The 26,952-nt window shown below is 34.8% G+C and overlaps 2 protein-coding genes and 2 non-coding genes across 9 annotated transcripts in view; 1 reads left to right on the plus strand and 3 right to left on the minus strand.

Moving 5' to 3' along the window:
* The window catches only part of LOC128212943 (CST complex subunit STN1-like), a 30,535-nt gene extending 20,614 nt beyond the window's left edge, over window positions 1-9,921 (minus strand). The window contains exons 1-7 of one of the 5 annotated variants that reach the window (XM_052918350.1): window positions 9,727-9,921; window positions 9,273-9,350; window positions 8,948-9,096; window positions 7,732-7,827; window positions 6,856-6,915; window positions 6,101-6,271; window positions 5,626-5,774 (exon numbers count right to left, since the gene is read on the minus strand). In XM_052918350.1, the coding sequence (XP_052774310.1) occupies window positions 5,626-5,774; window positions 6,101-6,271; window positions 6,856-6,915; window positions 7,732-7,827; window positions 8,948-9,092 (621 nt within the window). In that variant the 5' untranslated portion in view covers window positions 9,093-9,096; window positions 9,273-9,350; window positions 9,727-9,921. Of the gene's footprint in view, window positions 1-5,625; window positions 5,775-6,100; window positions 6,272-6,855; window positions 6,916-7,731; window positions 7,828-8,947; window positions 9,097-9,250; window positions 9,351-9,726 lie in introns of all 5 variants that reach the window. The other 4 variants (XM_052918348.1, XM_052918349.1, XM_052918351.1 and 1 more) reach the window with 4 other exon arrangements.
* On the minus strand, window positions 409-570 carry LOC128215617 (U1 spliceosomal RNA). Its single transcript, XR_008258056.1, has one exon. It is a non-coding gene; the product is annotated as a U1 spliceosomal RNA (small nuclear RNA).
* LOC128215618 (U1 spliceosomal RNA) lies at window positions 2,022-2,183 on the minus strand. The gene has a single exon (XR_008258057.1). It is a non-coding gene; the product is annotated as a U1 spliceosomal RNA (small nuclear RNA).
* A 4,627-nt stretch (window positions 9,922-14,548) lies between the features above and the next one.
* Window positions 14,549-26,952, plus strand: part of LOC128213744 (ras-related protein Rab-3) — a 33,736-nt gene continuing 21,332 nt past the window's right edge. Inside the window, exon 1 of one of the 2 annotated variants that reach the window (XM_052919783.1) lies at window positions 14,549-14,658. Coding sequence is in view for 1 of the 2 variants with exons in the window: in XM_052919781.1 (XP_052775741.1) it covers window positions 20,847-20,870 (24 nt within the window). In the remaining variant the exon portion in view is untranslated. Of the gene's footprint in view, window positions 14,659-20,811; window positions 20,871-26,952 lie in introns of those variants that run through there. The other variant, XM_052919781.1, reaches the window with a different exon arrangement.

A 26,952-nucleotide genomic window follows, 5' to 3' on the forward strand; every position in this document is an offset into this window, starting at 1 on the left:
CATGGCTACCAGAGTTTTCCATGATATTCATTTTGATAGGGCACCACCCAAGGAACATCTGAATAAAGTTTTATAAAAAAAGATCAAGCAATTCAGTTGTTTTAAAGCAATAATTTTTTTATTGTTGATGACTGATGCTGGGCATCGGCCGACCACAATAGCTCATCTTGAGTAGTTTGTGCTCAGGTGAGCTACAAATGGAGAGTCAAGTACAATCAGAATCCATATATAATCAAAAATATAACCAATCATTTTTAACACTTAATAACATATTACTTTTGAGGCACTATTTAATCTCAAAAATGAACTCTATTATGTCTGTTATGATTGTTTCTATAATGTTCTAGTCATACAAAGAATGTTTGCAAGGCTTTTTTAAATTTTACTTTCCTAAGATTGTTAATTATTCAGGGACAGCGCGAACGCAGTCCCCACACCAATAAATTACGTACCCGAGTAACCAACATTTGTGGCTATCGCAGGCGTCAGCCCAACCGAAGTGCAATGGGAGGGCCTCTTCCTGGGGGAACCGCCTTCATGATCACGGTATCCCCTGTACCAGGTAAGTATGATTAAATAAGGTTTGCTCCAGACTGTATACCGGGCCGCTTTAACCATATTGTGGTTAGCTTTAGCCGATTCTTGTGCCAATATTTTGTATATATTCCTGTTTGCATATTTTATTCAGCAAGTGCTATTTCTGAATCGGATATATATCAAAAATCATTGTTTTCACTAATACAAATGTCACTTAAATTTATTATTCATTAAACAGTTCAGCTTGAATTACACTCAATATATATATATATATACATGCATATATAAAGATCAAGCCTCCGTTTGTCTATTTATAGCATGTGGTTGTTATCTTTGTGTTTGTAAACAGCTGTACACACAACTCGTGATCACATCATCTTTAGACATTTTCTATTACTCTCCCTTATGTGAAGATACCACACTCTGAATACATGTTGTGTTTGAACAAGCATTATAGGCTTTATACTTGTGTAATATCAAAGTAAGGACTCGACCTATGTCCATTTAAATAGCTCTGTTACGTCCTTTAATCCTCATCATTATAATGAATATATTAGGTTTTTCCGTGCCCTAAATGCCTTCATACATGCTTGCCCACGCCTCAGTGCTTTTTAAAACAAATGAGTGACATTTGGTACCAATTATAACAAATAATTTAATCCTTCTCCCAGGTGACATGTAATAATAATAATAATAATAATAATAATAATAATAATAATAATAATAACAATAATGATAATAAATAATAATAATAATAATTATAATAACAATAACTCAGGGGCGCGACCAGTCTTGACATAAGGGGCATAATTTAAACAATGCAGGTACAGATATACAATATGATGCTACATACCAATTATCAAGGGTGTGGGCCCAGCTGTCTCGGAAAAGAAGATTTCCCCATATATCTTTATGTAAAACAACTGATCCCAACGGCGTGGCCAATTTTGACTCAAGAGCCTAATTTGAACAATCTTGGTAGAGGAGCACTAGAGAATGGTTCACATCAAACATCTTAGCTTAAGGTCTTCCGTTTTCTTGTTAAGAATATTTTTTAAGTTTTTCCTTTCTGTTGCCATGGCTACCAGAGTTTTCCATGATATTCATTTTGATAGGGCACCACCCAAGGAACATCTGAATAAAGTTTTATAAAAAAAGATCAAGCAATTCAGTTGTTTTAAAGCAATAATTTTTTTATTGTTGATGACTGATGCTGGGCATCGGCCGACCACAATAGCTCATCTTGAGTAGTTTGTGCTCAGGTGAGCTACAAATGGAGAGTCAAGTACAATCAGAATCCATATATAATCAAAAATATAACCAATCATTTTTAACACTTAATAACATATTACTTTTGAGGCACTATTTAATCTCAAAAATGAACTCTATTATGTCTGTTATGATTGTTTCTATAATGTTCTAGTCATACAAAGAATGTTTGCAAGGCTTTTTTAAATTTTACTTTCCTAAGATTGTTAATTATTCAGGGACAGCGCGAACGCAGTCCCCACACCAATAAATTACGTACCCGAGTAACCAACATTTGTGGCTATCGCAGGCGTCAGCCCAACCGAAGTGCAATGGGAGGGCCTCTTCCTGGGGGAACCGCCTTCATGATCACGGTATCCCCTGTACCAGGTAAGTATGATTAATCAAGGTTTGCTCCAGACTGTATACCGGGCGGCTATAACCATATTGTGGTTAGCTTTAGCCGATTTTTGAGCCAATATTTTGTATATATTCCTGTTTGCTTATTTTATTCAGCAAGTGCTATTTCTGAATCGAACAAATATTGTAAATCATGGGTTTTCACTGAAACATTTTCAACTTAAATTTATTTCTAATTTAAGTTTTCAGCTTCAGTTACACACTGAATATAAAACCAAGCATCTGTTTGTCTATTTATAGCGTTTTTTTCCTTTGTGTTTATAATCAGCTGTATACACAACTCGTGATCACATCATCTTTGGACATTTTCTATTACTCTCCCTTATGTGAAGATACCACACTCTGTATACATGTATTGGTTGAATAAGCACTATAGGCTGTATACTTGTGTAATATCCCCATCACAGTAGCAAAGTCAATCTTTAAGAAAAGACATTTATGAAGCTCAAATTAAAATCCATTTTAACAGCTCAGTTTATCTTCTTTAATCATCATCTTTAAAAGGACAACTTATTTAAATTATTTAAATGAATTTATTAGATTTCCTATAAACATGCTTGCCTCAGCCCCAATGTTTTATAAAAAGAAAAAAAATTAAGCTTCTCTTTAAAAGTATAGTAATGAGTGACATTTTAATTAAGAGAATAAGTGTGAATTATACACACACTTTGTGGTATTCGGCTCATCACTAAGAACAGGTGAAACAGGTATATGTAAGTCACAAAAGGCTTGCTCACTAACATATTTTTCTGAACTTCTTGAACACAAATGTGTATTATATGACGACTTACGACAGATTCTTTTTATTATATTCTCTTTTTATATTTCGTAAAATAAAGCATAAAAGGCCAACCTGTTTCAGCCGAATACCACAATGCAGTGCCATTTCCAGCGCCACTTGCATTGAGAAATGGAGTACCCGAAATAATTTTATACCACAGATTCATCCGATCATTTAATTCAGTTTATAAGTAAATGCATACTAAGAAGATATCTCCAATAAGACTTACAGAAAACACACTATATTTTTAATGAAATAAATGTATGACTTGCTAGAATATTGCCAATTAACATATTAATTTTGCCAATCAATTCGTTGACAAACATGTGGTGTGATATGTTTTCTGAGCAATAGAAATGGAGCAATGTTATATCACGCATGAGTAAAACAGAAAAAAATGTGATGGATATATTAAACCAGAAACAAGGTATAGCATGTGATTAAGTGGCTAAGTGGTTAAGATTACTTTAAAACTGTCATTTAAAGCAAACAGTATAGAAAATATTGACATTGAATTTCAACATCTATCATTAAATCCATACATTGGTATACTTCAACATTCATATAAATAGGGAGTAGTACTAGTGTGGTTATATATGTACTACTTATTTGAATAGAAAACATTTTATTCAACTATTAAAAACTTTAATCAAGTGTTTGCTTATACCAAATTAGCTTAAATAACAAAAAATATTTGAAAAGCAAGTTTTCTTTCCTATTTATACATAATCATTATCAAATACACTAGTATATCAACATTAATCAATGGATCTATTTGTCAAACAAGAACTTTTTATTCATGTTTTTTTGGAAAAAGACATACAAATGTTTACGTAACAAACTCTTTTATATCTCAACATTGTTTATCCTTTATCTTCAATTTTAAGGGCATAGAACAGAATGGATACGAAAAAAAGAAGGAGCTTGCATCAGCATCTTCATTTCATAATGAGGCCATCCTTAAAAAATTGTATGTTTGCTGTAACGCTACCCATCATTTTTACAGTGAGTAGGTAGGTAGGGATTTTTTTTTTTCCCATTGTGTGCCTTAAATTACTCAGTGAATAAGTTTCTTATCATTTCAGATTGCTTGACACTTCATTTTGGACAGACCTCATCCATTAATCCATTATCATGTAGTACAGTGTGATGACTATCATCAGACATGTCTCATTCCATCATCCTCATTTGGACAGATCCCATGGACACAGACTTAGATACTTCATCAGTGTGTCTACATAGTTGTACAACAAACTCTTAGGATTACAATATAAATAGTTACAGAACATTATAATAATAAATTTGGTATTTATAATGAACATCCAAAATAAGTTTCCTGTTAATAAAGTCTAATGCATTGCATCATTTTTGTTTATTGGCTTTGTTTGAGTAACATTTTTAGAAACCTACTCACAATGTTCCAGGGCAATCTCAGTCATCCTGAGTTGTTTACCAGTTCTATAAAGTTCCCATACTCCTATCAGTAACTGAGAACAGCAAGAGGGACCAAAATGCTGTAGAAATCATGTACAAATCATGACCCATGAATGTGTTGTAAACCTGGATTTTGGGCTGACCTATGATATACCATGTTAAAGTAAAGCTTACATCATTTTGATTGCTCATGATTAGTCAGGCTAGACAAACCAGGCGAGACAGTAGCAGTCAGTTGCGACATTTTCAGTTAAAGCGGAAAAGACATCAAACCAGGACTCGTTTGTGCTGAATTTTCTAATGGAGTTTCGAGCATGGAATATGGTTTCAGGCCCCTTTTTCTCGATAACTGTAACCGATAGATAGATAGATTTATTTCAGCATAAAATGTACATAGCATGGAATTAAACACATGATAAATAATATCAGGAATAAAATATATCCATGTTAACTACATTATATATCTAACCGCAAAGGTTACACGCTCGCCTTCGTCGGCCATTTTGTCGATAAAAACAAAAGTCAACCGCATGACGTAATATAAATGAGCCGAAGGAAAATAATGAGCGGAAAGAAAATATAATGAGCGGAAAGATTATTTTCCGTACGCTCGGAGATGCGAAAAATTTTTTTTCGTCCTGAAGGGCCGAAAAAAAAAGTTGAGTCGAGGTAATTTCGTGAGTCGGTCGCGTTACAGCAAACATTCAATTTTTTAAGGATGGCCTGATGTATTTCAGCGCTTTCACTATTAAGTATACATGCTGTATACAGTCCATACCCAAAATTAACTTTTAGAAGTGATTCATACAGAAATTAAATGAATAAATGTGATCATAAGACTAAAGATATTAATTTAAACACAAATGAAATCCTATTTTGAGAGAACTAGCCTGTTGAAAACTGCACTATTTAAAATCTGGGGTTTGCTGTTTTTGATGGGAAAAATAACATACTTTTGACATTGTAATATGAATATGATGTTCAGTGTTTGCGATAAAAAAAAAATCCGTAAGGTTATCATTTTCATATTTCCTACAAAAGATGGCATTTAATATTGGTCTATATTTTATCTATGAACCTTTAAGTAGCTAGTAGGATAGTTGTGTGGAATAAATAACAAACCTATCCAGTGAATAAAGTCAATGCCTTATAATGACCATTAAAGATTAACTTAAGTTGCATATTGAATACCATTCCAATCTAACCTCAGATTGATCCCCTGCAGTTGTAGAACCAAGACTCAGGGCCTGCCGGACCTTTTGAGGGAGCTGGAAGGGCTTATCATAACACTGGCTGTACACACGGGGAAGCTCATGGATCCGGAACACATGAATATTCGGGTCTTCTATCCTGCCTGGGGTGATGTTTAAGGAAATACAAGAGGTTTTTGGCAAATAAATGATAATCCTAACAAACATTTTCAGTACTGGTAGTCTGGTTCTGTTATCTTTAATTATCTTTTTTTATTCATTTTGTGGACAAATGTTTTAAGTATTACAGGGCAACAATTTCCTTTTTTTAAATGTTATACCTGATATAAATATTGTCATAAAGTAATGATGAAATTCAAAATAAAATATAAGCTGGCACAACTGAATTAAGCACATTTTTTTTACATGTAAACAGATATTGGAAACTTCCTGAAACATATATAATGTAAATACACTCATTGAAAGATACTGTGGTAGATAGCAACCACCTCCATCTTTTCCCGGAAGATTTTTAGTTTCCCCTTGGCATGCACGAGATCCCCAAACTGATAGCCATGTTCCTGACTCGACTCCTGGGCTTCTAAGGCGGCCAACTTCTCCTGTAGTGGCCCTGGCAAACTACCACGCTGTATGTGGGTCTCTTTAGGGAGAAATTGGGAGATTAATAGTTTTGTTTTTCTTGTAAGAAATATGAACAAGATCACCAAGCCGGTAGCCATGTTTTTTCTGTCAATTAGTTACATCCAAATAAAATTATGGCCTTTTTTCATCAATAAAATGGCAATAACTTGTAATGGCTCTGGATGGACACATTTTAGCATTTTTCATTAATCAAAAGGCAATATGGTGTTTCTGACCTGATCAAGACGAATATATGGCACGTGCACAAGAGCAATATAGTTATACATTCTTTACATAAATATATATTTTTTTCTGTCCAGTTGTTACAGACAGACTGAAAGATTTAAGGATGGAAGGGCCAACAGAAAGATGGACCGTCAGACAATGCCAAATCCATATTCCTCTATCCAAACCTTCTGTTTCGCAAATAATCAATTCCAAAAGGAGTGTGCAAAATATGGATTTAAGAATCTTTATTTGCATAATACTTAACAGGACAGCATTACTTTGCAGCAAGTACAACATTGAACTTTACTATCCATTTAGCTCGATGAATGCCTCACTTTTCATTGGGAAAATTAGAACTGATAACAATGCACTTACTGTAATTATCAAAGGGCTGTTTCCAAATACAGCACAAAATAACACCAGTACCATCATCAACTGAAAATAGAGAGAAATCAATTTTGTAACCATGGAAAAGATTAGAAGCAGTTTAAGATTGCCCTGATATTTCAAATTTATCTCATTTTACAATACTTGTCAAAAGCCACAATTTAATATGAAATCACTGTTGAATTAATAAAATAACCAAAATTATAATAAACTGACAATAAACCACCAATGATATTCTTTTAATAATGACCACTGCATTGGAAATACAGAACACTGGAAAATGGTTACCCATGAGTGTATCACTACAGTCTAGTAACCCCTAACCAAGCAGAGAAAAGTCACCTAAAGTTGCTGATGCTTGGTCTAAAGGTGTTTTAAACTTAATTTAAGAATATGGAGCATCAATACTATTGTTTGGATAAAATGATTGCAATCGTCAAAGTAAGCAAAGGCAGTTCAGCCCTTACACAAGTAAAATGATTGCAATCGTCAAAGTAAGCACAGGCAGGTCAACCCTTACACAAGTAAAATGTTTGTCAGGCTTGTTGGAAATCTGAATTTTACATAGAAGAGCCTGTAGAAATGCAAGAATTCAGCCTTGTTGATCAAAAAGTGGGTTTCCTACCAGGACTCGATCTGGTTCCTTCATCCTCACACGACTCCAGTGCAAAATCATTGGAACAGGAGTGATTAATTATAATATAATTTTGAAATAACTTCTTTTACAAGTGCTTCAAAATTAAGTAAAGTTTAAACAAAAAGTCTAATATCCAAGACTGTGTCTGCTGCGTTTTCTTGACGGTTTGCTTCTTTTTAGTCATCGTCTCCAGTAATAGAGTGTTCCTCTTGGCTCAACACACTTACCTGCATAAACAAAGCACTTGGCTTGTTCCACCCTCTTTACAATAGTGCCGATGATGTCCACTTTATAAACTGGATGATTTTTGTATGCAAAGGCACCTGGAAAAGTGTAACAAAGAAATAATTTGTGTACCAAGATTTGTTTTCATTCTTTCACAATCTGTACAAACTTTCACACTTTTTTTCTTTTGTTGACATCCATGGTTTATCTTAAAATGAGTAGCCAGAGTAACAATTTCATGTTCAAGTTCAAAGTTTATTAGCAAAAGAGGCTTACAAATGCTTACAGCCATTACAAACACAATCATGGCAACACAAATAATATAAACATATCCAAATCACTTGGCGAGTAAAGTGTCATATTATAAGAGTGAAAAACATATACGGGAGTTAGTACATGTATTTAAGAGAAATATTTAATTTCCAGGGTGGTGTAACTTAATTTCATTGCAGCTTTGATAAATAGCTATATTTAACAGTTTTCTCTTGGAGATGCATACTAAGAAAGACTTTAGGCCAAGATGTATTCCCTAGATAGTTAGATCTTAGTCAATTATTAAGTACACACCATAACCTGATACTCATCTGCTGTTATATTTGAAGAACAACATATACATTTTCTAATGACTCTTAAAATACTTGTATATCTGTCAGTTTCAATTTCAAAGTTATGTTCAGATATGCTTAAACATGTCATATTTTCCTTAACATGTTAACTATTGTCTTTGATCTGCATTATGTAATTTTCAAAAAGAATTTTTTTCATTCAGTTTACAGTATAATATCAACTAAGGCATATCATTATTCCACGCATTCCAGCTTTGAACACACTGGTCACAAATTCTACATTTAAACATTGTAGGGAAGTTTGTAGAAGTTAAGTCTTATGCTCATAAAAGCAAGATGATAAATAATAGAATGAATTCATTTTGCCAAACATGATCCAGGGTTGTTTTTCTACATTTGGGGAATTAAAGGGTCCGGCCCTAAGAAAGGTGAATTTAGCATTGTGTTTGCTGAAAAGGTGTATTTTGCACAAAATAACATTTTAATGCAAATTGATGAAATATACATGTATCAAAACACAGAACACAATGTAATGTCAATAATAAATATATTCTTTGGCCTTATCAACCCCAAAATTATTTTAGCAATACTTTTTATTTATTTATAGAACATAACCTTCTTAATAATTATACATAATTATCACATCTATTACCAGTAAAATGTGGGTAAGGTTTCAAGTCTTGGATGTCTCTAATGTACATCTTTTTGTATGATGAGAAGTGAAAGTCAAGGCCCCAGGCCCGGGGAGGGTAAAACTGAAGCTCTCCATGAACACCACAGGGGTCAGGGCATGCCATCAGCCTAAAACAATAACAATATGTAAATATCCTGGTGAAATAGCATTTTTTGTGCTGAAATCATCTGGCAAAACAGTGTTAACATTTTTAACAGTTTTAAAATTTGATGAAAAATCTGCCCATGATACTACAATGGGTCACAAATACACAAAGCTTACCAGGAGGCTGGTTATTACCTACACACTATACTTCTGCCCCCAACAACGTTTCAGGCTGATCCAGGCACTTTTCTTTCTAGCACCATTAAATCAAGCAAACCTAAAAGGAAAAATGACACAAGATACAAGATACAAGAATCTTTATTTAAAGTCAGGTATGTGTTAACAAGAAACATTAGCTCAACACATTGAGCTATTTTCCGACATCTGATGTGGGCCTCGAACGCACAATCACAGGGACAGTAGAATGGAACTCTAACGGACTATGCTAACCATTCGGCTTGTTCTTACCCACACCCACTACAAACTTGACAGTACTTAGGCTAGCAAGGAAGAGTCTAAGAAGAATAAGCTGTAAGTTTAATGCATTTGTAATAAAACGGAGTCACTGACTAATGTCAAACAGTTCTTTTTTTTGCATATGAACACATATGATGTAAAAGACACATCCAAAGACTGTGTAAAAAGAACCAGACCTGCATTGCAAAACAATTTGCATTATTTGGGTCAGCTCCACATTAGTGAAAAAACTGATCATCGGATTTCAGATACACGTCATCTGATGTACACGATAAAGAAAATGAAATTACATCAAAAGCAAACCATGACAACGAGTAAATATCAAGGTTAATAGTCTGATAAAGAGTTCATGTGAAAATCGTGCAAGCTTAAGAAATGGCAAATATATAAACAAGGGAAGTAATTCATGAGTTACAATTGATGGTTTCAGATCAAACGGCACTTTCGAAACGGGTATAGCGACTTGTTTAGTACACAAAATCATGATTATTGTCATTCTTTTTGTATGCATGTAGGCTCAAAATATATTTACATGTACTTGCTGGTTGTATTTAAGATAAACGACCTTATTTATGTGCTTGTTTGTAAATTGGTACACATTAAGTTCAATGTAATATACACTGGTAGTAAAAGTTGGGGTACCCTATTAAACGTATGTTTATTAGACTCATGTCAGGAATAAGTTTGCGAAATATGTATCATTTCACTAATATGTTTGCATCATACTTGAACAGGTTAATCTTGTCCTAGAAATTGTAATGATAGTTCCAGGTCTAAATGGCACAATTTCCTGAAATTGTGTAGACATTATTTACAGTAATAACTAGTAACTGTGACATCTGCAGTAATAATTTTATGAAACTGGTCAATTCTTTGCATTGGTCGAAATTTGCCAATTTGTTCACTGATTGGTCAATGTTTACCCAATGATTACTATTGCCAAATCAAATCATTTAATATTCAAACTAGACCAAAGAAAGCATGTGGAAATCTTACCCAAGTTGTGTACTACTGCAGCCAATTGTATAAAACCGGTTATCTTTTTGGTTTGGTCAAAGTTATCCGAAATGTTTATCCATTGGTCAATATTTATCCAATAATTTTTTCTAACCAATCAAATCATTGAAAAGTGTTCACTAGCCGAAATATAACCTGTGGACAACTTATCCGAGTTTTATAGTCCGCCCGGTTAGCTCAGTCGGTAGAGCGTTGGACTCTTAATCGGACAACCCGAGTTCGATTCCCGGGCGGACCAGGTCACTTCTGTTGTGATTGGTTATGAAATCCTTTCTACGACCATTCGCACTGTACCACTGCCCCTGGCATGTACAGAAGTTGTCAGTTCCTTTCAGAAGTGAAGGCACCTAGTACTGGTTCACCGCCCAGGATAGGTTTGCGGTGGTTGAACTGACACTCTGGGACCCTTCAATGTGCTCACGCCGGGACCCGGAGTATAAACTACTAACACCACCTCCGAGTTTTATACAATTGGCTGCAGGTTGTCTTTTGCCGACAGTCGGCTATAGGATCTGCTTGTTTCTAGCCACTACGGGGGCTGACAAGCCCCAGTGGAAGTTCTGCCGGTCATTAATCGTCAAATATGTGTGTGTTTTCATGGATACCAGAAATTTAGATATAGTGTTTAATAAAACCACCATTGTACGAAAATTGTATATTTTCAACAAAATTTGCTATATTTATGTAAAAAAAGCGAATTCCAGTACAATCCTTGTATAAACGCAGCAAAAACTGTATTTCTAGTAAAACGCATACATGCTGTTCATTTATTGACACATTCCATGATGCCCTTGTTGTCAACTGTCGACTTAGGGGGAGAACAGGGCAATCACTTGCTTCATGTATAAAAGTAGAATTAAACATATTAAAGCTATTAAATGTACAGGGTATTTTTACACGCTTTATATTGAGTGCTAACAATTGCAAAAAGTACCTAACATCATATAGCGTTGTTGTTTTTTCTGATACGACGTATAAAAAGCATCTGTCGTCTTAACTATGGTATAATTGCTAGCTTGAGATAATAAACTTGTATGTGTTTAATTTAAAGTATACATCAGTAGAAAAAATATCTCTTGCACAATGCAAATTTTATTGTATAGCATCGTATATTGCGTTTTGAGCAAGGCAACACCTTGGTTTGTAAATACATATATGTATTATGAAAATATTTTTTATACCATACACATTCTCTTAAACGTTATAAATCGACCCTCAATGAGTACTGTTTTTTGCTTACCAAAGCTTATTGGACAGCATCCAGGCTTGTCTGGTTCAACACGACATGGGCCAACTTATTCCACAGTACGATGGTTGCCGGAAAGAAACTGCTATTGTAGGTTAAGGTTCGAGTTCGGATTTGACTGAATCGTTGGTGTGCCCTCTAGTGAATTTGACACTATTGAGTGGAGGACTTGGCGTTATGTCAACTGGTTTGTGCAGTATCTTGAATAACATTGTTGTTCTGATGTTGTTACGCGGGCGTAAGTCGGTTATTCATCTCAGGTCGATAAGTATGTCAACGACGCTGCTTGTTCGGGTGAACGTGTTATCGTGTTTAAAGATTCCGTTGAAACATTTCTGTTGTTGGTTAATGTTGAAATCAGAGTGAGAAGACTAGACAGCTGAGGCGTATTTGACAGAAGGAAGAACGCACTTCTTAAAGACCTAGTGTAAGCCTTCTATAAGCCCCCCCCCCCAAAAAAAAAACAAACAAAAAAAAACAACTGTGTATAGTACACAACTACTGTGTATTGATCTTTATCTTTATTGCCTTGTGCTGTCTGTCAGATCTCTGATCCGGGTATCCTGCTGTGCAGTTGAAGTCACAGTTTATTATAGAAATATTCAACCTTTTATAGCCCTGAGCCAATAAACAAATACACAGAAAATTGGCCCCTACTGTGACACCAGTGCATTTAACAGGGCATGCACAGCAGGGGATCATCATTCCAAACATTCCTTCAACTAGGCCTTTAGAGGCATTTGTCTAGGCAGTTGGACGACTTGGCTTTTGCGTGATGATGTCAATGTGTTTTTTTTAGTTCCAAGAAAGATCAATAGAAAATAGAAAAACTAACAACACGATAAAGTTGGCATGATTTGTAGTGTAGAGTACTGCGCTTTGGATGCTGTGGATGGTTTATCTTCGTGGAGATGTGGATAACTTCATATTTGTCCTTAGAAAAGGCCATCTGCCATTAATTTTTCCAAGGATTGGAGACTATCAAGGCCATGATGAAATTTGTAGGAGACGTCTGAGCTGCTGATGATATGATATAGTCCCTTGACAATCATTTTTACTGAAAGGTATATCGTTGTTGTAGACCAGGAAGAGAATGGAATTACGGACACTACGGACCATGGACATTACGGACCAGATTTAGGGACACTACGGACCAGATTTAGGGACATTACGGACCAGATTTAGGGACATTACGGACCATCTTCGGAAACTTACGGACCATGATTTAAACATTTTTTTTTTAAATTATTCACTCATTATTCACTCATTAGTTTTTAATTTGTTAATAAATACTTGAATACTCAGTATGACGTTATATCTTCCATATTTAAAATACATTGATGTTTAACATTGGAATTCATGGGATTTTTCAGTTGCATTAAAGATAATTGTCATACTGAGCACTCATATTGAAGTATTTATTAACAAATTTAAGACCAATGAGTGAATAAATTAAAAAAAAAAATGTTTAAAAACATTATAAATCATGGTCCGTAAGTTTCTTAAGATGGTCCGTAACATCCCTAAATCTGGTCCGTAGTGTCCCTAAATCTGGTCCGTAATGTCTGGTCCGTAATGTCCATGGTCCGTAATGTCCGTGACCCAGAGAATGAGCCGATGCCCTGGCCTATGGGACGCCTGAGATGACAGATGAGATGGCAGGGAATGCGACCTTAAGGACGCACTATTCAGTGCGTGAAGAAAGAAAGTATTCCATCAAGGAATGGATTGTACCCACTAGCGGATTTAGAGGGGGGCGCTTCCGGCGCGCGCCCCCCTCTAAAATCGTCAAAGTTTACTTTTTATGTCATTTTAGGAGATAAAAAATAATAAAATACGCCTATAATGCATCATTTCCAACTACAAATTGTTAATTTTTCTTGATTGCTTAACCCCCAATCCTTATGCAAACAGTTTATGCCATGCACTTTCGGTTCAGAGGGAGGGGTGCATGTCAAAAGGTTGCGCCCCCTTAGTTACGCCCCCTCTAACGTTGATTCCTGGAACCGCCCCTGGTACCTCTGATTACACACTGATCTAGTGTAACGGTCCGTTGTAGGCGGCGGATGTGCGTTCATAGTATAACATTCCGTTATAGACGGAAGTACGTTCATAGTACGTATGTTAACTTGGTTGGGAATACGCAAATTAGCAAAGCCTAGGTTCTGTATGGATTGATGATTATATATGTATATAAAGACCAGCGGATCCAAGGTCGAGCATGCTTTTCTCTGAAGGGATCTTTTGACCTTGTTAGGCTCGCACGTTACACTAGTTTGTGAAGGAGGCAAGACGGTGCGGAACTTAATTGAAAGCGTTTGAGCATTGAAGTCAAGTAGGTCATTCTTTGTTTATACCTTTATCTAGATCGTTACTCGTTACGAGGAGTTTATGTTATAGGGTGTGCTTTTTTCTGAACCCATGTTGTGCGTGTCGGAAGGAGACATGGTGATAGATGATGTTTTCCAACACTTTGTTGTGTTTATTGATTGCACGGACCTATAGGTCCGTGTTGATTGGTAGTGCTTTTCTCACAAAATGCCGCTAAACAGATAAAAGTTCACATTTTAGACACATACAATGTGCAAAATTCCCTTCAGTAGAAGTGACATAAGCATTTTATGTTAGTATTTAATCTAATTTATAATGTAACATGAATCAATCAGCAGATGCAAAATATTCCTGAACGGAAACTTTTGTGCCGTTTTGACCAATTCTTATGTTAATGTCGCAAATGACATCCGGTTCGAATCGATTTCTGGCAAGACAAACGTCAAACCACAAAAAAAATTGTTCTTCTTTCCTTCATCAAATTGTACATCAACTCTACAGGTTTACAGCAGTGGTAGGTTATGCTGCAAATGTTGCATATGCATTGTTGTTTGAAAAGGCATTTATCACCTGTTTCTTTCAAAATCTTTTTATTTGCTGGTTTGATCTTTTACAACGTACAAACGTCAACAGCCGAACGTTTGTTTATTACCATAAGGCTGAGTGTGTTATCCCATTACCTCCTTCCTTGACGACTACCCCTTCTACCTAAATTGTGTGTTTCAAATGCTATCAATCTTTTTAAATCTAGGTCTAGAATATACATACTTTTTACTTTGAAAGTAGTATTGATATGGAATTACAGGGAATTCGTAACACCAAGAGACTTCCTACTTCGGCTGAAGATATCATACTACATATAGATCATTTAGTGAAATGTGTTTGAATAAGTGAAGTGACAATAATAATAAATTGCATAATAGATTAATGTTGTATGCATGTTTTTGTTGGTATTTATAATCAATTAAATATGCTAGCACACCAAACTATGACAAGTCTCTGAGTTCCTTTAAATTTACCGGCTAGAGCCTGGGTTCCTTCTGGAGTCGTGATATGCATCTAGTGCAATTGTCATTCATACACATGCACATCTCGTCTTCGGTTAAAGCCTTCCATCTAGACCAATCAAAATGCTTCTCAATCATACACATCTCCTCTTTGGTTGAAGCCTTCCATATAGACCAATCAAATTGCTTGTAATACTTAGAAGCCAAAACAATGGAATCTTGCTGAAAAAATATGGAAATTGGAATTATCTTATTGTTATAATCTATATTTTATTACAGAATGACAAGCAACGGGTTGACATTGAAAACGTGTGGTTGCAGTGATTTATTTTGGGTGCAATTTACTGCCTTCTAAAGGCTGTTTCCCCTTGCGGAAAAATGTCCATTTTCCCCCAAAAAATTTATAATTTTTTCCCAATTTGATAAATGCACATTATGTTAGTGAATACAAAAAGCAATGAATTTCTTGAAAAATGAACAAAAGCTTGACAAGGCTAACTCTTTCACAGCATAAAGTATGCATAAAAATGTGAAAACATGTATATTTATCATTGTATTTGCTATTTTGATCTGATTATGTATTTTTCCCAATCTGGACTTTTTTCCCATTTTGCAAGGCGCAGGCAGTAAAAATATTTCCAAAAAAATCACTGGGTTGATGATCATTTCATCTGTTACCAGTATGTTGTTTAAATAACTGTTTTTTACTTAGTCAGTATGTGATTTAACGAAAACTTAGTATGGTTTGAACTATTTAAATTGTGTTGCTCTGCAAATAAATTTATTTTTACTTCATTTGTTGTAAGTAGTGACAATCCAGTTTGCTTCAAAATTGAAGCAGAGAACCCTCAAAAGGGCTTCTTAAAATCCAGTTTTCCCTTTAAACCCTCACTGGGGGCCTTTAGCGGCGCATAAACCTCTCCCCCTAATGGTTTCAGCCCTTCAGCTGCCAGGTCAATCACATCCCTGATTTGTCATTAAATAATTAATCGATTAAAGGATGTACAGTAAAACTGTATTTGTACGGACAGGCTGTCATTTGAGAATTGGTGTTTGGTTGAGGTTGAGGCTTAGTCTTGACCATTATTCCTTCTATTTTCATCTTAAATAATGCTGGCGATGGATTGAAACCTAATAAGTCGAGGACTTGAGCACCATTGCCAGTCTCAAATACACAAATCATGTGCAAAACCTTCAATTACCTTGAGGCAATGATTTTACGCATGTTCCAAAACAAACAACTTGTAAAAATAGCAAATGACAGATGAAGGAAATTTGAAAAGGTGGACAAGTGGGATTTCTCGTTACTCCGGTTTCCCTACAACATAACACCATACTCTCGCACAACATATTCCCTACGAGAGTGACTTAGTATAAGATATCATAACTTTTTTCAAAATCATTGTAAAATATATAATGTTTAAACTGAATGATTTTTATTTCAGTTTTTTTTATTTAGAAAAAAATATATGCATAAGGGTTGTATTACATGTCAATATGACAAATGCAGAACAAAATGTTTCTTAGATTGGCCCTTGGGTGTTCTTTTATCACAAAAGTTTATACAATACCCTGTTTTTGTGTTTATCAAAAATTCATGCACCACCCTTGAATTGTCTTTCTATCAGAAATGCTTCAAATATCATATTCAATTATTAAAAAAAAATAAAAAAAATATGAATGATCAAAATGTATTTAAAAGCAAATAAGGCAAAGACCATGGGTATTGTACCAGATACATAGAGTATATATCAGGAGACTAAACTACCCATTTTTCATAATCTTGACACCTCCTACAAATTGATGACTAGGTAGAAAGAGTTTGTGTCCCAACTTGTGTTTGAACACAGAACCACATGCTTCTCCAAATGGAAGAATTAATACAAACGTCATATGCAGAGCTTATGTGATACTCACTATATGAAATATTCTTGTTTATTGTTTTCATATATATGTGTTAATATTTGTTTTTTATTGTGTAAAAAAGACAGAAAAAAATCATATGGTATTGTCATAGTATCGAATGAGTCATGTTGCGAACAGTTTGATGTGGGTACTGTAATTTTGTCCAATAAATGCTCTTCTCTAGCGGAGATAATGGAGATAACGTAGGAAAATAACAAACAAGATAATCATGACTTAATCAAACGTATCAAGAAAAATATACATTCATGTAGCATTCCCACTTGGCTAGATATTATTACGGCTGGAAGTATTTTTGCTGGTCCCTGGCATATCGAGCTAACGGGTTCGACTATAAACTGAAAATGAAATACAAGTTGGGGATCCCTGTTGAAGGAGGTTAGAAACAACTGTCAAACCAAGGCTCACTATTTTAGTCCCAAGCATCACCACTAAAAATACTAATCTTCTTCAAGGAGGGACGTTAATTGGAGATCTTATATGAGAGTGCTATATACTGGCACATGTTAAAAAAACCCAGGGCAGCTCTAACCATGGTTACATTCTGTCTTTGCACTATGCACCACAACCTTGCAAGACTGATACTCAGTAATCTTACTAGGGCTGACACCTATAGATTATAGGCAAGTGGTGTTGAATAATAAATATTCCCACCCCCTCATGAAATGCAATATTATAAAAGCCCACATGCAAGCATTGATGTATTTTGATGTTTTAAAAAAGAGATTATGTAAATATGTGGTTGAGTTATTGATTTAATTAAGGAATGAATTGCGGGATTGATGTCATTATCAGGGTATGAATGCAATTGGGCTGGTCAAAGTGTGTGGAGTCCGGACTCCACGCGTACTTTGACCAGCCGAATTGCGTTCATATCCCCGAGGTTAGTGGTTGAAGTAACTTTTACCATGTTGTCAAGGACAGCGTTCAATAACTAGTTATATAAGTGAATAGTATTGTAATCTATCCTCACAATATAGTAATAGCATGGTTACGCTCCACCTTCTGGTTATGTGATGTTCCAATACAGGAGTTAATGTATAAAAAAAAATGAAGACTCTTTCCAACATTGTACACAGTTTGGTACAAATCTGTTTACAATTGTTCTTTATTAGGACTTTTGAACTTTAACTAAGATGAATTGTTCCAAGAAGAAGAAAATGAGTTTAAATTGTTGCCAAAGAAAACGAGAAATAGTAATATCAGGTTTAATTTTTATGTAGAATGGAAGAACGAAGACTATATCATAGTACAAAGAATCTTGCAAAGCAGTAGTATAAGAATTCGGGCTTGTTCATCCAAAAGTCTAATTTTGATGACTGTTATGGTGTGTATGGATACATAATACCATTTTGAGCATTGTGTATCATTTTATTTATTCATTTGCAAAGCTTTAGCAGTCCTTTTTTGTCATGTGTTATATATATTATACAGATCACTTTACAACAAATTAAAACCACTGAAATACAGTATCATTTCAGTGGTTTTAATTTGTTGTAAAGTGATTTGTATAATACAAAATTTCCGCCTCTGTATTTATTACAGGAATGACATTATAAATTATGACAAACCATAACTGTGAACAACAAACACCCATCCTGAGAAAACATAATCCAGTCCAGATTCAAAATTATTGATTATATAATGAGAACATTCTGGAATATATTGAGTGCTATCACTGTAATTTCATCCATGGACAATTTATCATATCTTACTTCTAAGATGTTCAATAAAAATTCCCAATAAAATGTCACCATGTCTCTTTTATTCAGACTTGGCTCTTTGCACATCAACAATTGTCAATACCCTCTGATGTGTCTGTACCAAATCCAGCAGAAATGCTATTAACATACCTTGAAAATATGGACGTCATCAGGAAGCAATATATTAAACCAATCCTAGAAAATCATGAGGAAAAAAGAAACTTAATGTCACTGACAAATCATTTACAGGAATTTTCTAGAATTCAGTTCCGGTAGCTTTTAATATGCTTTTATGGTTGTAGTTTTGTTAGTCAAGAAATGTTGTATCATTTTTATCTCAACAATTTTAAGCTTTGCCACTTGTATTGTTGTGTTGAATATATATCAGTAACTGTTGTTTTACATATGGCAATTTCAAATTCCAGGTAATTCCAGAGGGCTGTATAAAAATGATTTTGTGCCCAAAATTTTTCCCATTCCTCGTCTAAAAAGGTTGATATTTTCACCAAATTTTGTGTCTTGTTCATGAACAAAATATTTTGATCAAAATTGGACAATAAGTAGCCAGTATATAGGCATTTTCACCTGCAATATGCTGTAACTAGAATCAGTTAGTACTAAGGTTTTAATTATGATTGTCTATTTGTCACAATAATTAACTAATACATTTAATTTATGTTTTATAATCAACAATGATTTTTGTTTGTTTGAAATTCCTTCTTTGTCAAAGTTCTAAGGCCCCAGCCCCATTTCCCATGAGGTGAGAATCACAGCCCTGTATCCTGTCAGAAGGTTTTTCCCACTCCAATGTACATAATGCACACACTTTTTTGACCCATCTGTAAAAAAGGCAAACTTGTTAATGTTTTCGTTGCTAATTGAATACCTTTCATCACATAATAAACACCTCAAGTTGTCTAGTAATCTGTCCTTGGGAGATAGGGCCTGAAATATTGTCATATATTGGCAACTTGCAGCCATTCTTGTCTATTGATTTGTCAGTTTACATTTTACCACTGGTCTCTAATGATTTGTCTGCAAGCGTGGTTAGTGCCATTCAATAATTCCATGTCAAACTTGGTTACATACTTTCCAAGTATTTATTGAACTGTGGAAGGAGAGAGTGTTTGGATTACATTATAACCGGAACATGAGAATGTGGCATCTGGATGCATAATGTAACGAAATAGGGATAATTCCATTGTCATTCAACTGATTTGCATAAGATATGGTCAACAGGGTATTGAGGAAATTATTCAACATCCCTCATTTGATAAGAGAATATTGTTCTACCAGGATTTACACTGCGCTCAATTATTTTTTATTTCATCTGTTTTAATAACGGAGAAAATTTCTCATAGAAGGACTTATTTTCAACAGAAGTCTGGATATTTTTCGTGTTTTTTTTTATTTATTTTATTTTTTTAATAGTGCTTAAGTATCAAAATTTAAGAATTGATTGTTAATTTATTTGAAGGCTTTATATTGTTTTTGTTTTTATTAATATGCATGATAGCAAATCAATAAATGAACTACTTAACAAAATGTTACAAGACTGCATTTCAGACAAACCTCATTACTTTTTACCGAAAGATTACTCCATTTGCAAGTATTTTCTGAACAATTTTCGTAACGTTAATTCAAGGACATAAGTCTGAAAATTGGCATGAATTTTAATACAATTGTAATTCAGCTCCTAATTAGCTCTGCTGTCTTTTTTAGATTTTTCTCTTAAAAGTAACTAATTTTCTTTAGGCATATTAGGTGAAACTTTCTTATCTTAAAAGGCTATTTGCTTAAATGTATTTTTTGTTAGTATTAACACATTATGTTAAGTGTTTAAAGCATATATTTGACTGCACTTTAACAGTCTTTGAATCAAAATTTCAGAAAGCATTTACACACTGTTACGAGTATTTTAAATTGATAATCAGCTCTTCCATTCAAATTGAAGTATTCCTTAAACCCTTGCTATAATAATTTAATATTGCATCAAATTGTTGGGTGTAATATTAAACTAATATTTTCAAGCAGTGCGGGGCTTAAGTTTCTATGCCACAGTGGACAGTATGAAGGCGGATGGTGCAATGCAGGTTAGTTTTGATTTCAATCAAAGTTCTTATATCAGTCCTTACCAATAACATGCATTCAAAAACAGGTATCATATTATATAAACTGTAAAATGTGGAGCCCATTGCTATATTAAGCCTAGGTATTAATTACCATTAGGCCTTGGTATCGCCAGCATCAGTTTGCACAATGTAAATTGTTGGACATGAATGAGAAAATCTTAAAAGATATAAACATGAAATTTCGTACACCTTTAAAACAGTATACACACATGTCCCACAACTCTGACTTAACTATTTGTGGAGTTATGCCCTTTGGGTTGGAAAACGGACGAGCATTGGCATCCTGTTTTGCTTTTCACATGTAACTCAACGTCTTGAGAGATCTTCTAAGGCCGTTATCCAATCATATATCGGTAAAGCTCTTTTTATACAATTTTGGTCTGTTTGCGATCTTTCTATATGTGTGTATGATGTTAGTACATTTTTATGTCCCCGAAGGTGAGCATATTGAAATCACACTGTCTGTCCTTCCGTGTCCAGCTCAACTTCTTGTGTCTGGGCTGTAACTTTCTCTTGTATGGACAGATTTTAACTTTCCACATGTGTTCGGCTTATAAAGACGATGTGTCACGTACAAGACCTGTGTTCCTACCTTTAAGTTTTAGGTTCACACTTAGTGTTTGAATGCTATGGAATGCTGCATATAAGGACATAGAGTATAGGTGGTTGTGTCTGGGCTGTAACTTTTCCATGTATGTACAGATTTTAAAATAACTTGTCACATGTGTTCAAAGTATCAAGACGCAGTATTTTAATGCAAGTACGTCAATTGTATTTAATGTGTACTTCGACTATTATTATATATTATATAGATATTGAATAAAATATGTTTAAATCAAGACGCCGTGTTGCATGCAAGACCCGTGTGCCTACCTCTAAGCTCAAGGTCAGACTAAGTGTTTGTTTACTATGGAATGCTGCATATAAGGATATAAAAGTGTAGGTTGTCAAATATGGGTGGTATTTTTTATGTTCAGAGGCAATTTAAAATGACTTGCGGTATGTATTTGACACATAAAGGCAATGTTGCATTTGCAAGACCCACACTGTATTGTTGTCAAGCATAGAGGAGTTTCAATCCTATGGCATAAACATGCGGTCTTGCAAATGTTGGTTAGACAAAATGTCTTGTGGTCTCTCAAGGCCACCAGCCATATTGGTTAGACATAATGCCATATGGTAAAGCAAATGCAACAGCCATGTTGGTTAGACATAAAGCCATGTGGTCTTTCAAATGCACCAGCCATGTTGGTTAGACATAATGCAATGTGGTCTTGCAAATGCACCAGCCATGTTGGTTAGACATAAAGCCATCATCATCATCCGTGGTCTTGCAAATGCACCAGCCATGTTGGTTAGACATAAAGCCATGTGGTCTTGCAAATGCACCAGCCATGTTGGTTAGACATAAAGCCATGTGGTCTTGCAAATGCACCAGCCATGTTGGTTAGACATAAAGCCATCATCATCATCCGTGGTCTTGCAAATGCACCAGCCATGTTGGTTAGACATAATGCCATGTGGTCTTGCAAATGCAACAGCCATGTTGGTTAGACATAAAGCCATGTGGTCTTGCAAATGCACCAGCCATGTTGGTTAGACATAAAGCCATGTGGTCTTGCAAATGCACCAGCCATGTTGGTTAGACATAAAGCCATCATCATCATCCGTGGTCTTGCAAATGCACCAGCCATGTTGGTTAGACATAATGCCATGTGGTCTTTCAAATGCAACAGCCATGTTGGTTAGACATAAAGCCATGTGGTCTTGCAAATGCACCAGCCATGTTGGTTAGACATAAAGCCATGTGGTCTTGCAAATGCACCAGCCATGTTGGTTAGACATAATGCCATGTGGTCTTGCAAATGCACCAGCCATGTTGGTTAGACATAAAGCCATGTGGTCTTGCAAATGCACCAGCCATGTTGGTTAGACATAAAGCCATGTGGTCTTGCAAATGCACCAGCCATGTTGGTTAGACATAAAGCCATGTGGTCTTGCAAATGCAACAGCCATGTTGGTTAGACATAATGGACATATCATTGCTATTTTCTTCCCTTTCCTATGTACTGACATTGTTCAAAGGTCACTGTCACATTCGGGGGCATTCGTCACATACTGAAACGAGAGTGTGAAAACTTATTGGTTAACTTTGGTACAAATAGTAAATTTTCCTTTTTTTCATACCATGCACATGGACAGTTTTGTCTTTTAAAGTGATTTTAATTTTATCTTGAATTCATCACAAAATCAAGATACAGTAACAGTTCCACTTCGAGGTATCCAATGAACAAATATGCCCGATATTTGAGCCAAACACCCATAAAAAACACAACTATGAATGACATAATTCTTGGAAACATGAATTTAATAATATTTTCTTCAACGACATGTCAATATTGACTTACAGTGACTAATAAGGGGCCATATAGTAAATTGAATGCCGTTGTATAGTGCATGTTAAGCAATTTTTATAACTTGTACAAAACCACTACAACATCCCTGTTAACATGCCTCCAAATACATCATTGATGAGCGCGGTTAGTCCTCTACTCAGAACACTTCTATGTTTTCCGATTGCTATCTAGGTTTGCACCTCTAAAATGAGAAGGATCTGGACGCGTAAAGTGATCAGTACCGAGTCCAATCTAGGGTAGAACTTTTTTAACTGATATTTCTCGTATTGTTTTGCCTGCCTCCTATCTATCCTTGTATCTTTATACACAATTATATTTGGTATTTAGGTATTATATAATCAGGAGAGCTGCATGGGCACCCATCACTTTAGTATTCTGTTTTGTCAGATCTGAAACGCCAGGCGTCCAGGCAATTAGTTCTGTGCTGTGTTCTGTTTTATTCTGAACGATAATATATACTATTTGCAGCATTTAAACTGATTGCGGAATTGATCGTCTACATGTCAGTTCCATAGAACAACATGATATTGTTACATCCTTGAAGTTCGAGTCTTTTCCATTAATTGCTTTCCAATTTCGCTAATTGCAAACAGAACTGTAATTTTAACTAATCCATAACATGATCTATCAGAGACCAATTTGCTATGTATTGATCTAGTAGAGTATTGATTTTGCTCTCCTTCTTTTTCTCCTATTGAAGAGTATCTTGCTCCTGGTCAGATAGATTGATATCTGCCTCAATAGTTTTGTGGGAATTTTGTGAGAGATTGGAAAGAAACCGTTTCTTGTCTGGATTTTATACTTTCTGCTTGTCCAGCATTTTCATATTCCAAGGTCATATTTGTACATCCGACCACAACTTGAGGTGATTTTTGCACATATTTGTGGATTATTTCAAATTAAATTGTGAGTATAACTTCTTTTCCTCAAGTATTGCAGATATTGATGGATGTGTTTGGTCCATGAAGGTTCTCTTATATTAAGCAGGCAAATTGCAGCCAGTGGCATTTCCATTCTGAAATGGTGAATATTGGCATTTAGATCTCTTAGATTGATGTATAATTTGTTCATAATGCCTGTTTGTAATAATTTGTTCATAATGCATGTTTGTTCAATTTTTTCTGTGTTTGTTCTTTCTTTTGAGGAGTGGAACTTTATGCTTTCCTGTTCTGTGATATAAATGCAAACACAGACAAGAGCAAATTTTACTGGTTAAATCCCACCCCTATTGCAGGAATTCGTCAAAATTAATGGGGTCAGAGGTGTTCCAGGCATTACCAAGTCTTCCGGCCAAGTTTTTTCCTGAGGTCTCAATCTCACTGGAACTGTCAAAGTCTGTGTATCTTGTCTTGAATCACCCTTTGTCTAAACTCTCATATGATGCACCATAACCCAGTTAAAGACATGACATTGATAGGTTTTAGTGTTTTCTCCAGATAGTGTTTTCTCCAGATAGGTTATAGTGTTTTCTCCAGATAGGTTATAGTATTTTCTCTAGATAGGTTATAGTGTTTTCTCCAGGATTGATCATAAAGTGCATGGTCAATTTTCATTAAAACAGCACAAATAATAGAGATGGGACAGTTTTTATTTTCCTAGTATCTGTATCTGACATAATACTTACAGTCATCTGAATGAACCATTAAGAAACACATATGATTCTTTAAACCTGAGTTGTCTGAAAAGTCTGCTCCCAAATCACTAACACAGTGGTTCATTTTACAGTATAGGGTCTTTTTAATTTTGTCAAACCTCATTTTGTGTTTAAAGCAATGTATACGTATTATATTAATGATATGGATATACATGTTTAAGTATGTGGAAAATATGATTAAAAGTTGAACTGATTTATTTTGACTTTTATGAGCTCTTGTCATCAAGCCACTGTGATCACACACACTGCTTGTAAGAAGAAAATTAGAACTGATACAAATTCTGTGCCATATTCCCCTCAATTAATATTCTCATTCAACTTGGTTTCACTTACTTATGAATATAATATATATGAACGTATAATAAAACCAAGAGCAGGGTATGAATGTTAAATTGAATGTGACATGAGTTTAGCTTTGTTGATTTTTACTTGTCCTTGGTTATGTTTTTTATGATTATGCTGAAATTTTAGAACTGTATGACATTTTCTTGATGAAAACTTTTTTCAAACAAAAATAAAGTTACTTAAAACAAAACAAAATTGCAGAATTTGTTAATCAATCATATTTTAAAGTGATAAGCTTACACAACGTTTTTGTGTGAATTAAGTACTAATAATGTTGGTATCAATGAAGACATTTCAGTTATGCAGATGTCTGCTGATGATCATACATTCAGTAAGCATCTTGACCTAACAGGTCCCTGGTTGACTGCAAACAAATAAGCAGGCAATAGTTTCATTTTTACCAGTTCCTGGTTTAATGGCAAACTAAATAAGCAGGCAACATTTTCATTTTTACCAGTTGCTGGTATAATGGCAAACATATAAACAGGCAATATTTTCATTTTTACCAGTTCCATAGTATAATAGCAAACATATAAACAGGCAATATTTTCATTTTTACCAGTTCCATAGTATAATAGCAAACATATAAACAGGCAATAGTTTCATTTTTACCAGTTCCATAGTATAATAGCAAACATATAAACAGGCAATAGTTTCATTTTTACCAGTTCCATAGTATAATAGCAAACATATAAACAGGCAATAGTTTCATTTTTACCAGTTCCATAGTATAATAGCAAACATATAAACAGGCAATAGTTTCATTTTTACCAGTTCCATAGTATAATAGCAAACATATAAACAGGCAATAGTTTCATTTTTACCAGTTCCTGGTATAATGGCAAGCAAAATAAGCAGGCAATTGATTCATTTTTACCAGTTCCTGGTTTAATGGCAAACAAAATAAGAAGGGAATAGTTTAAGTTTTACCAGTTCCTGGTATAATGGCAAAAATTGAAGCAGGCAATAGTTTCATTTTTACCAGTTCCTGGCAAAATGCCAAACAAAATAAGCAGGTAATAGTTTTATTATAGGCAATTCCCTAGTGTAATGGCAAACAAAACAATCAGGTCATAGTTTCATTATAACCATTTCCTGGTATAATGGCAAACAAAACAAGCAGGCAATAGTTCCATCATAACTAGTTCCTGGTATAATGGCAAACAAAACAAGCAGGCAATAGATGCATTATAACCTGTTCCTGGTATAATGGCAAACAAATAAGCAGGCAATAGTTTCATTATAACCTGTTCCCAGTATAATGGCAAACAAATAAGCAGGCAATAGTTTCATTATAACCTGTTCCTGGTATAATGGCAAACAAATAAGCAGGCAATAGATTCATTATAACCTGTTCCTAGTATAATGGCAAACAAATAAGCAGGCAATAGTTTCATTATAACCTGTTCCTGGTATAATGGCAAACAAATAAGCAGGCAATAGTTTCATTATAACCTGAGTTCCTGGTATAATGGCAAACAAATAAGCTGGCAATAGTTTCATTATAACCTGAGTTCCATAGTATAATGGCAAACAAAACAAGCAGGCAAAAGTTTCATTTTTACCAGTTCTTAATATATTTACAAACAAAACAAGCAGCCAGTTTTTGCCAGGTCCCTCAGTTAGT

Source organism: Mya arenaria, chromosome 13, assembly GCF_026914265.1.
Source record: "Mya arenaria isolate MELC-2E11 chromosome 13, ASM2691426v1".
In the NCBI taxonomy this organism is placed as follows: Eukaryota; Metazoa; Mollusca; class Bivalvia; order Myida; family Myidae; genus Mya; species Mya arenaria.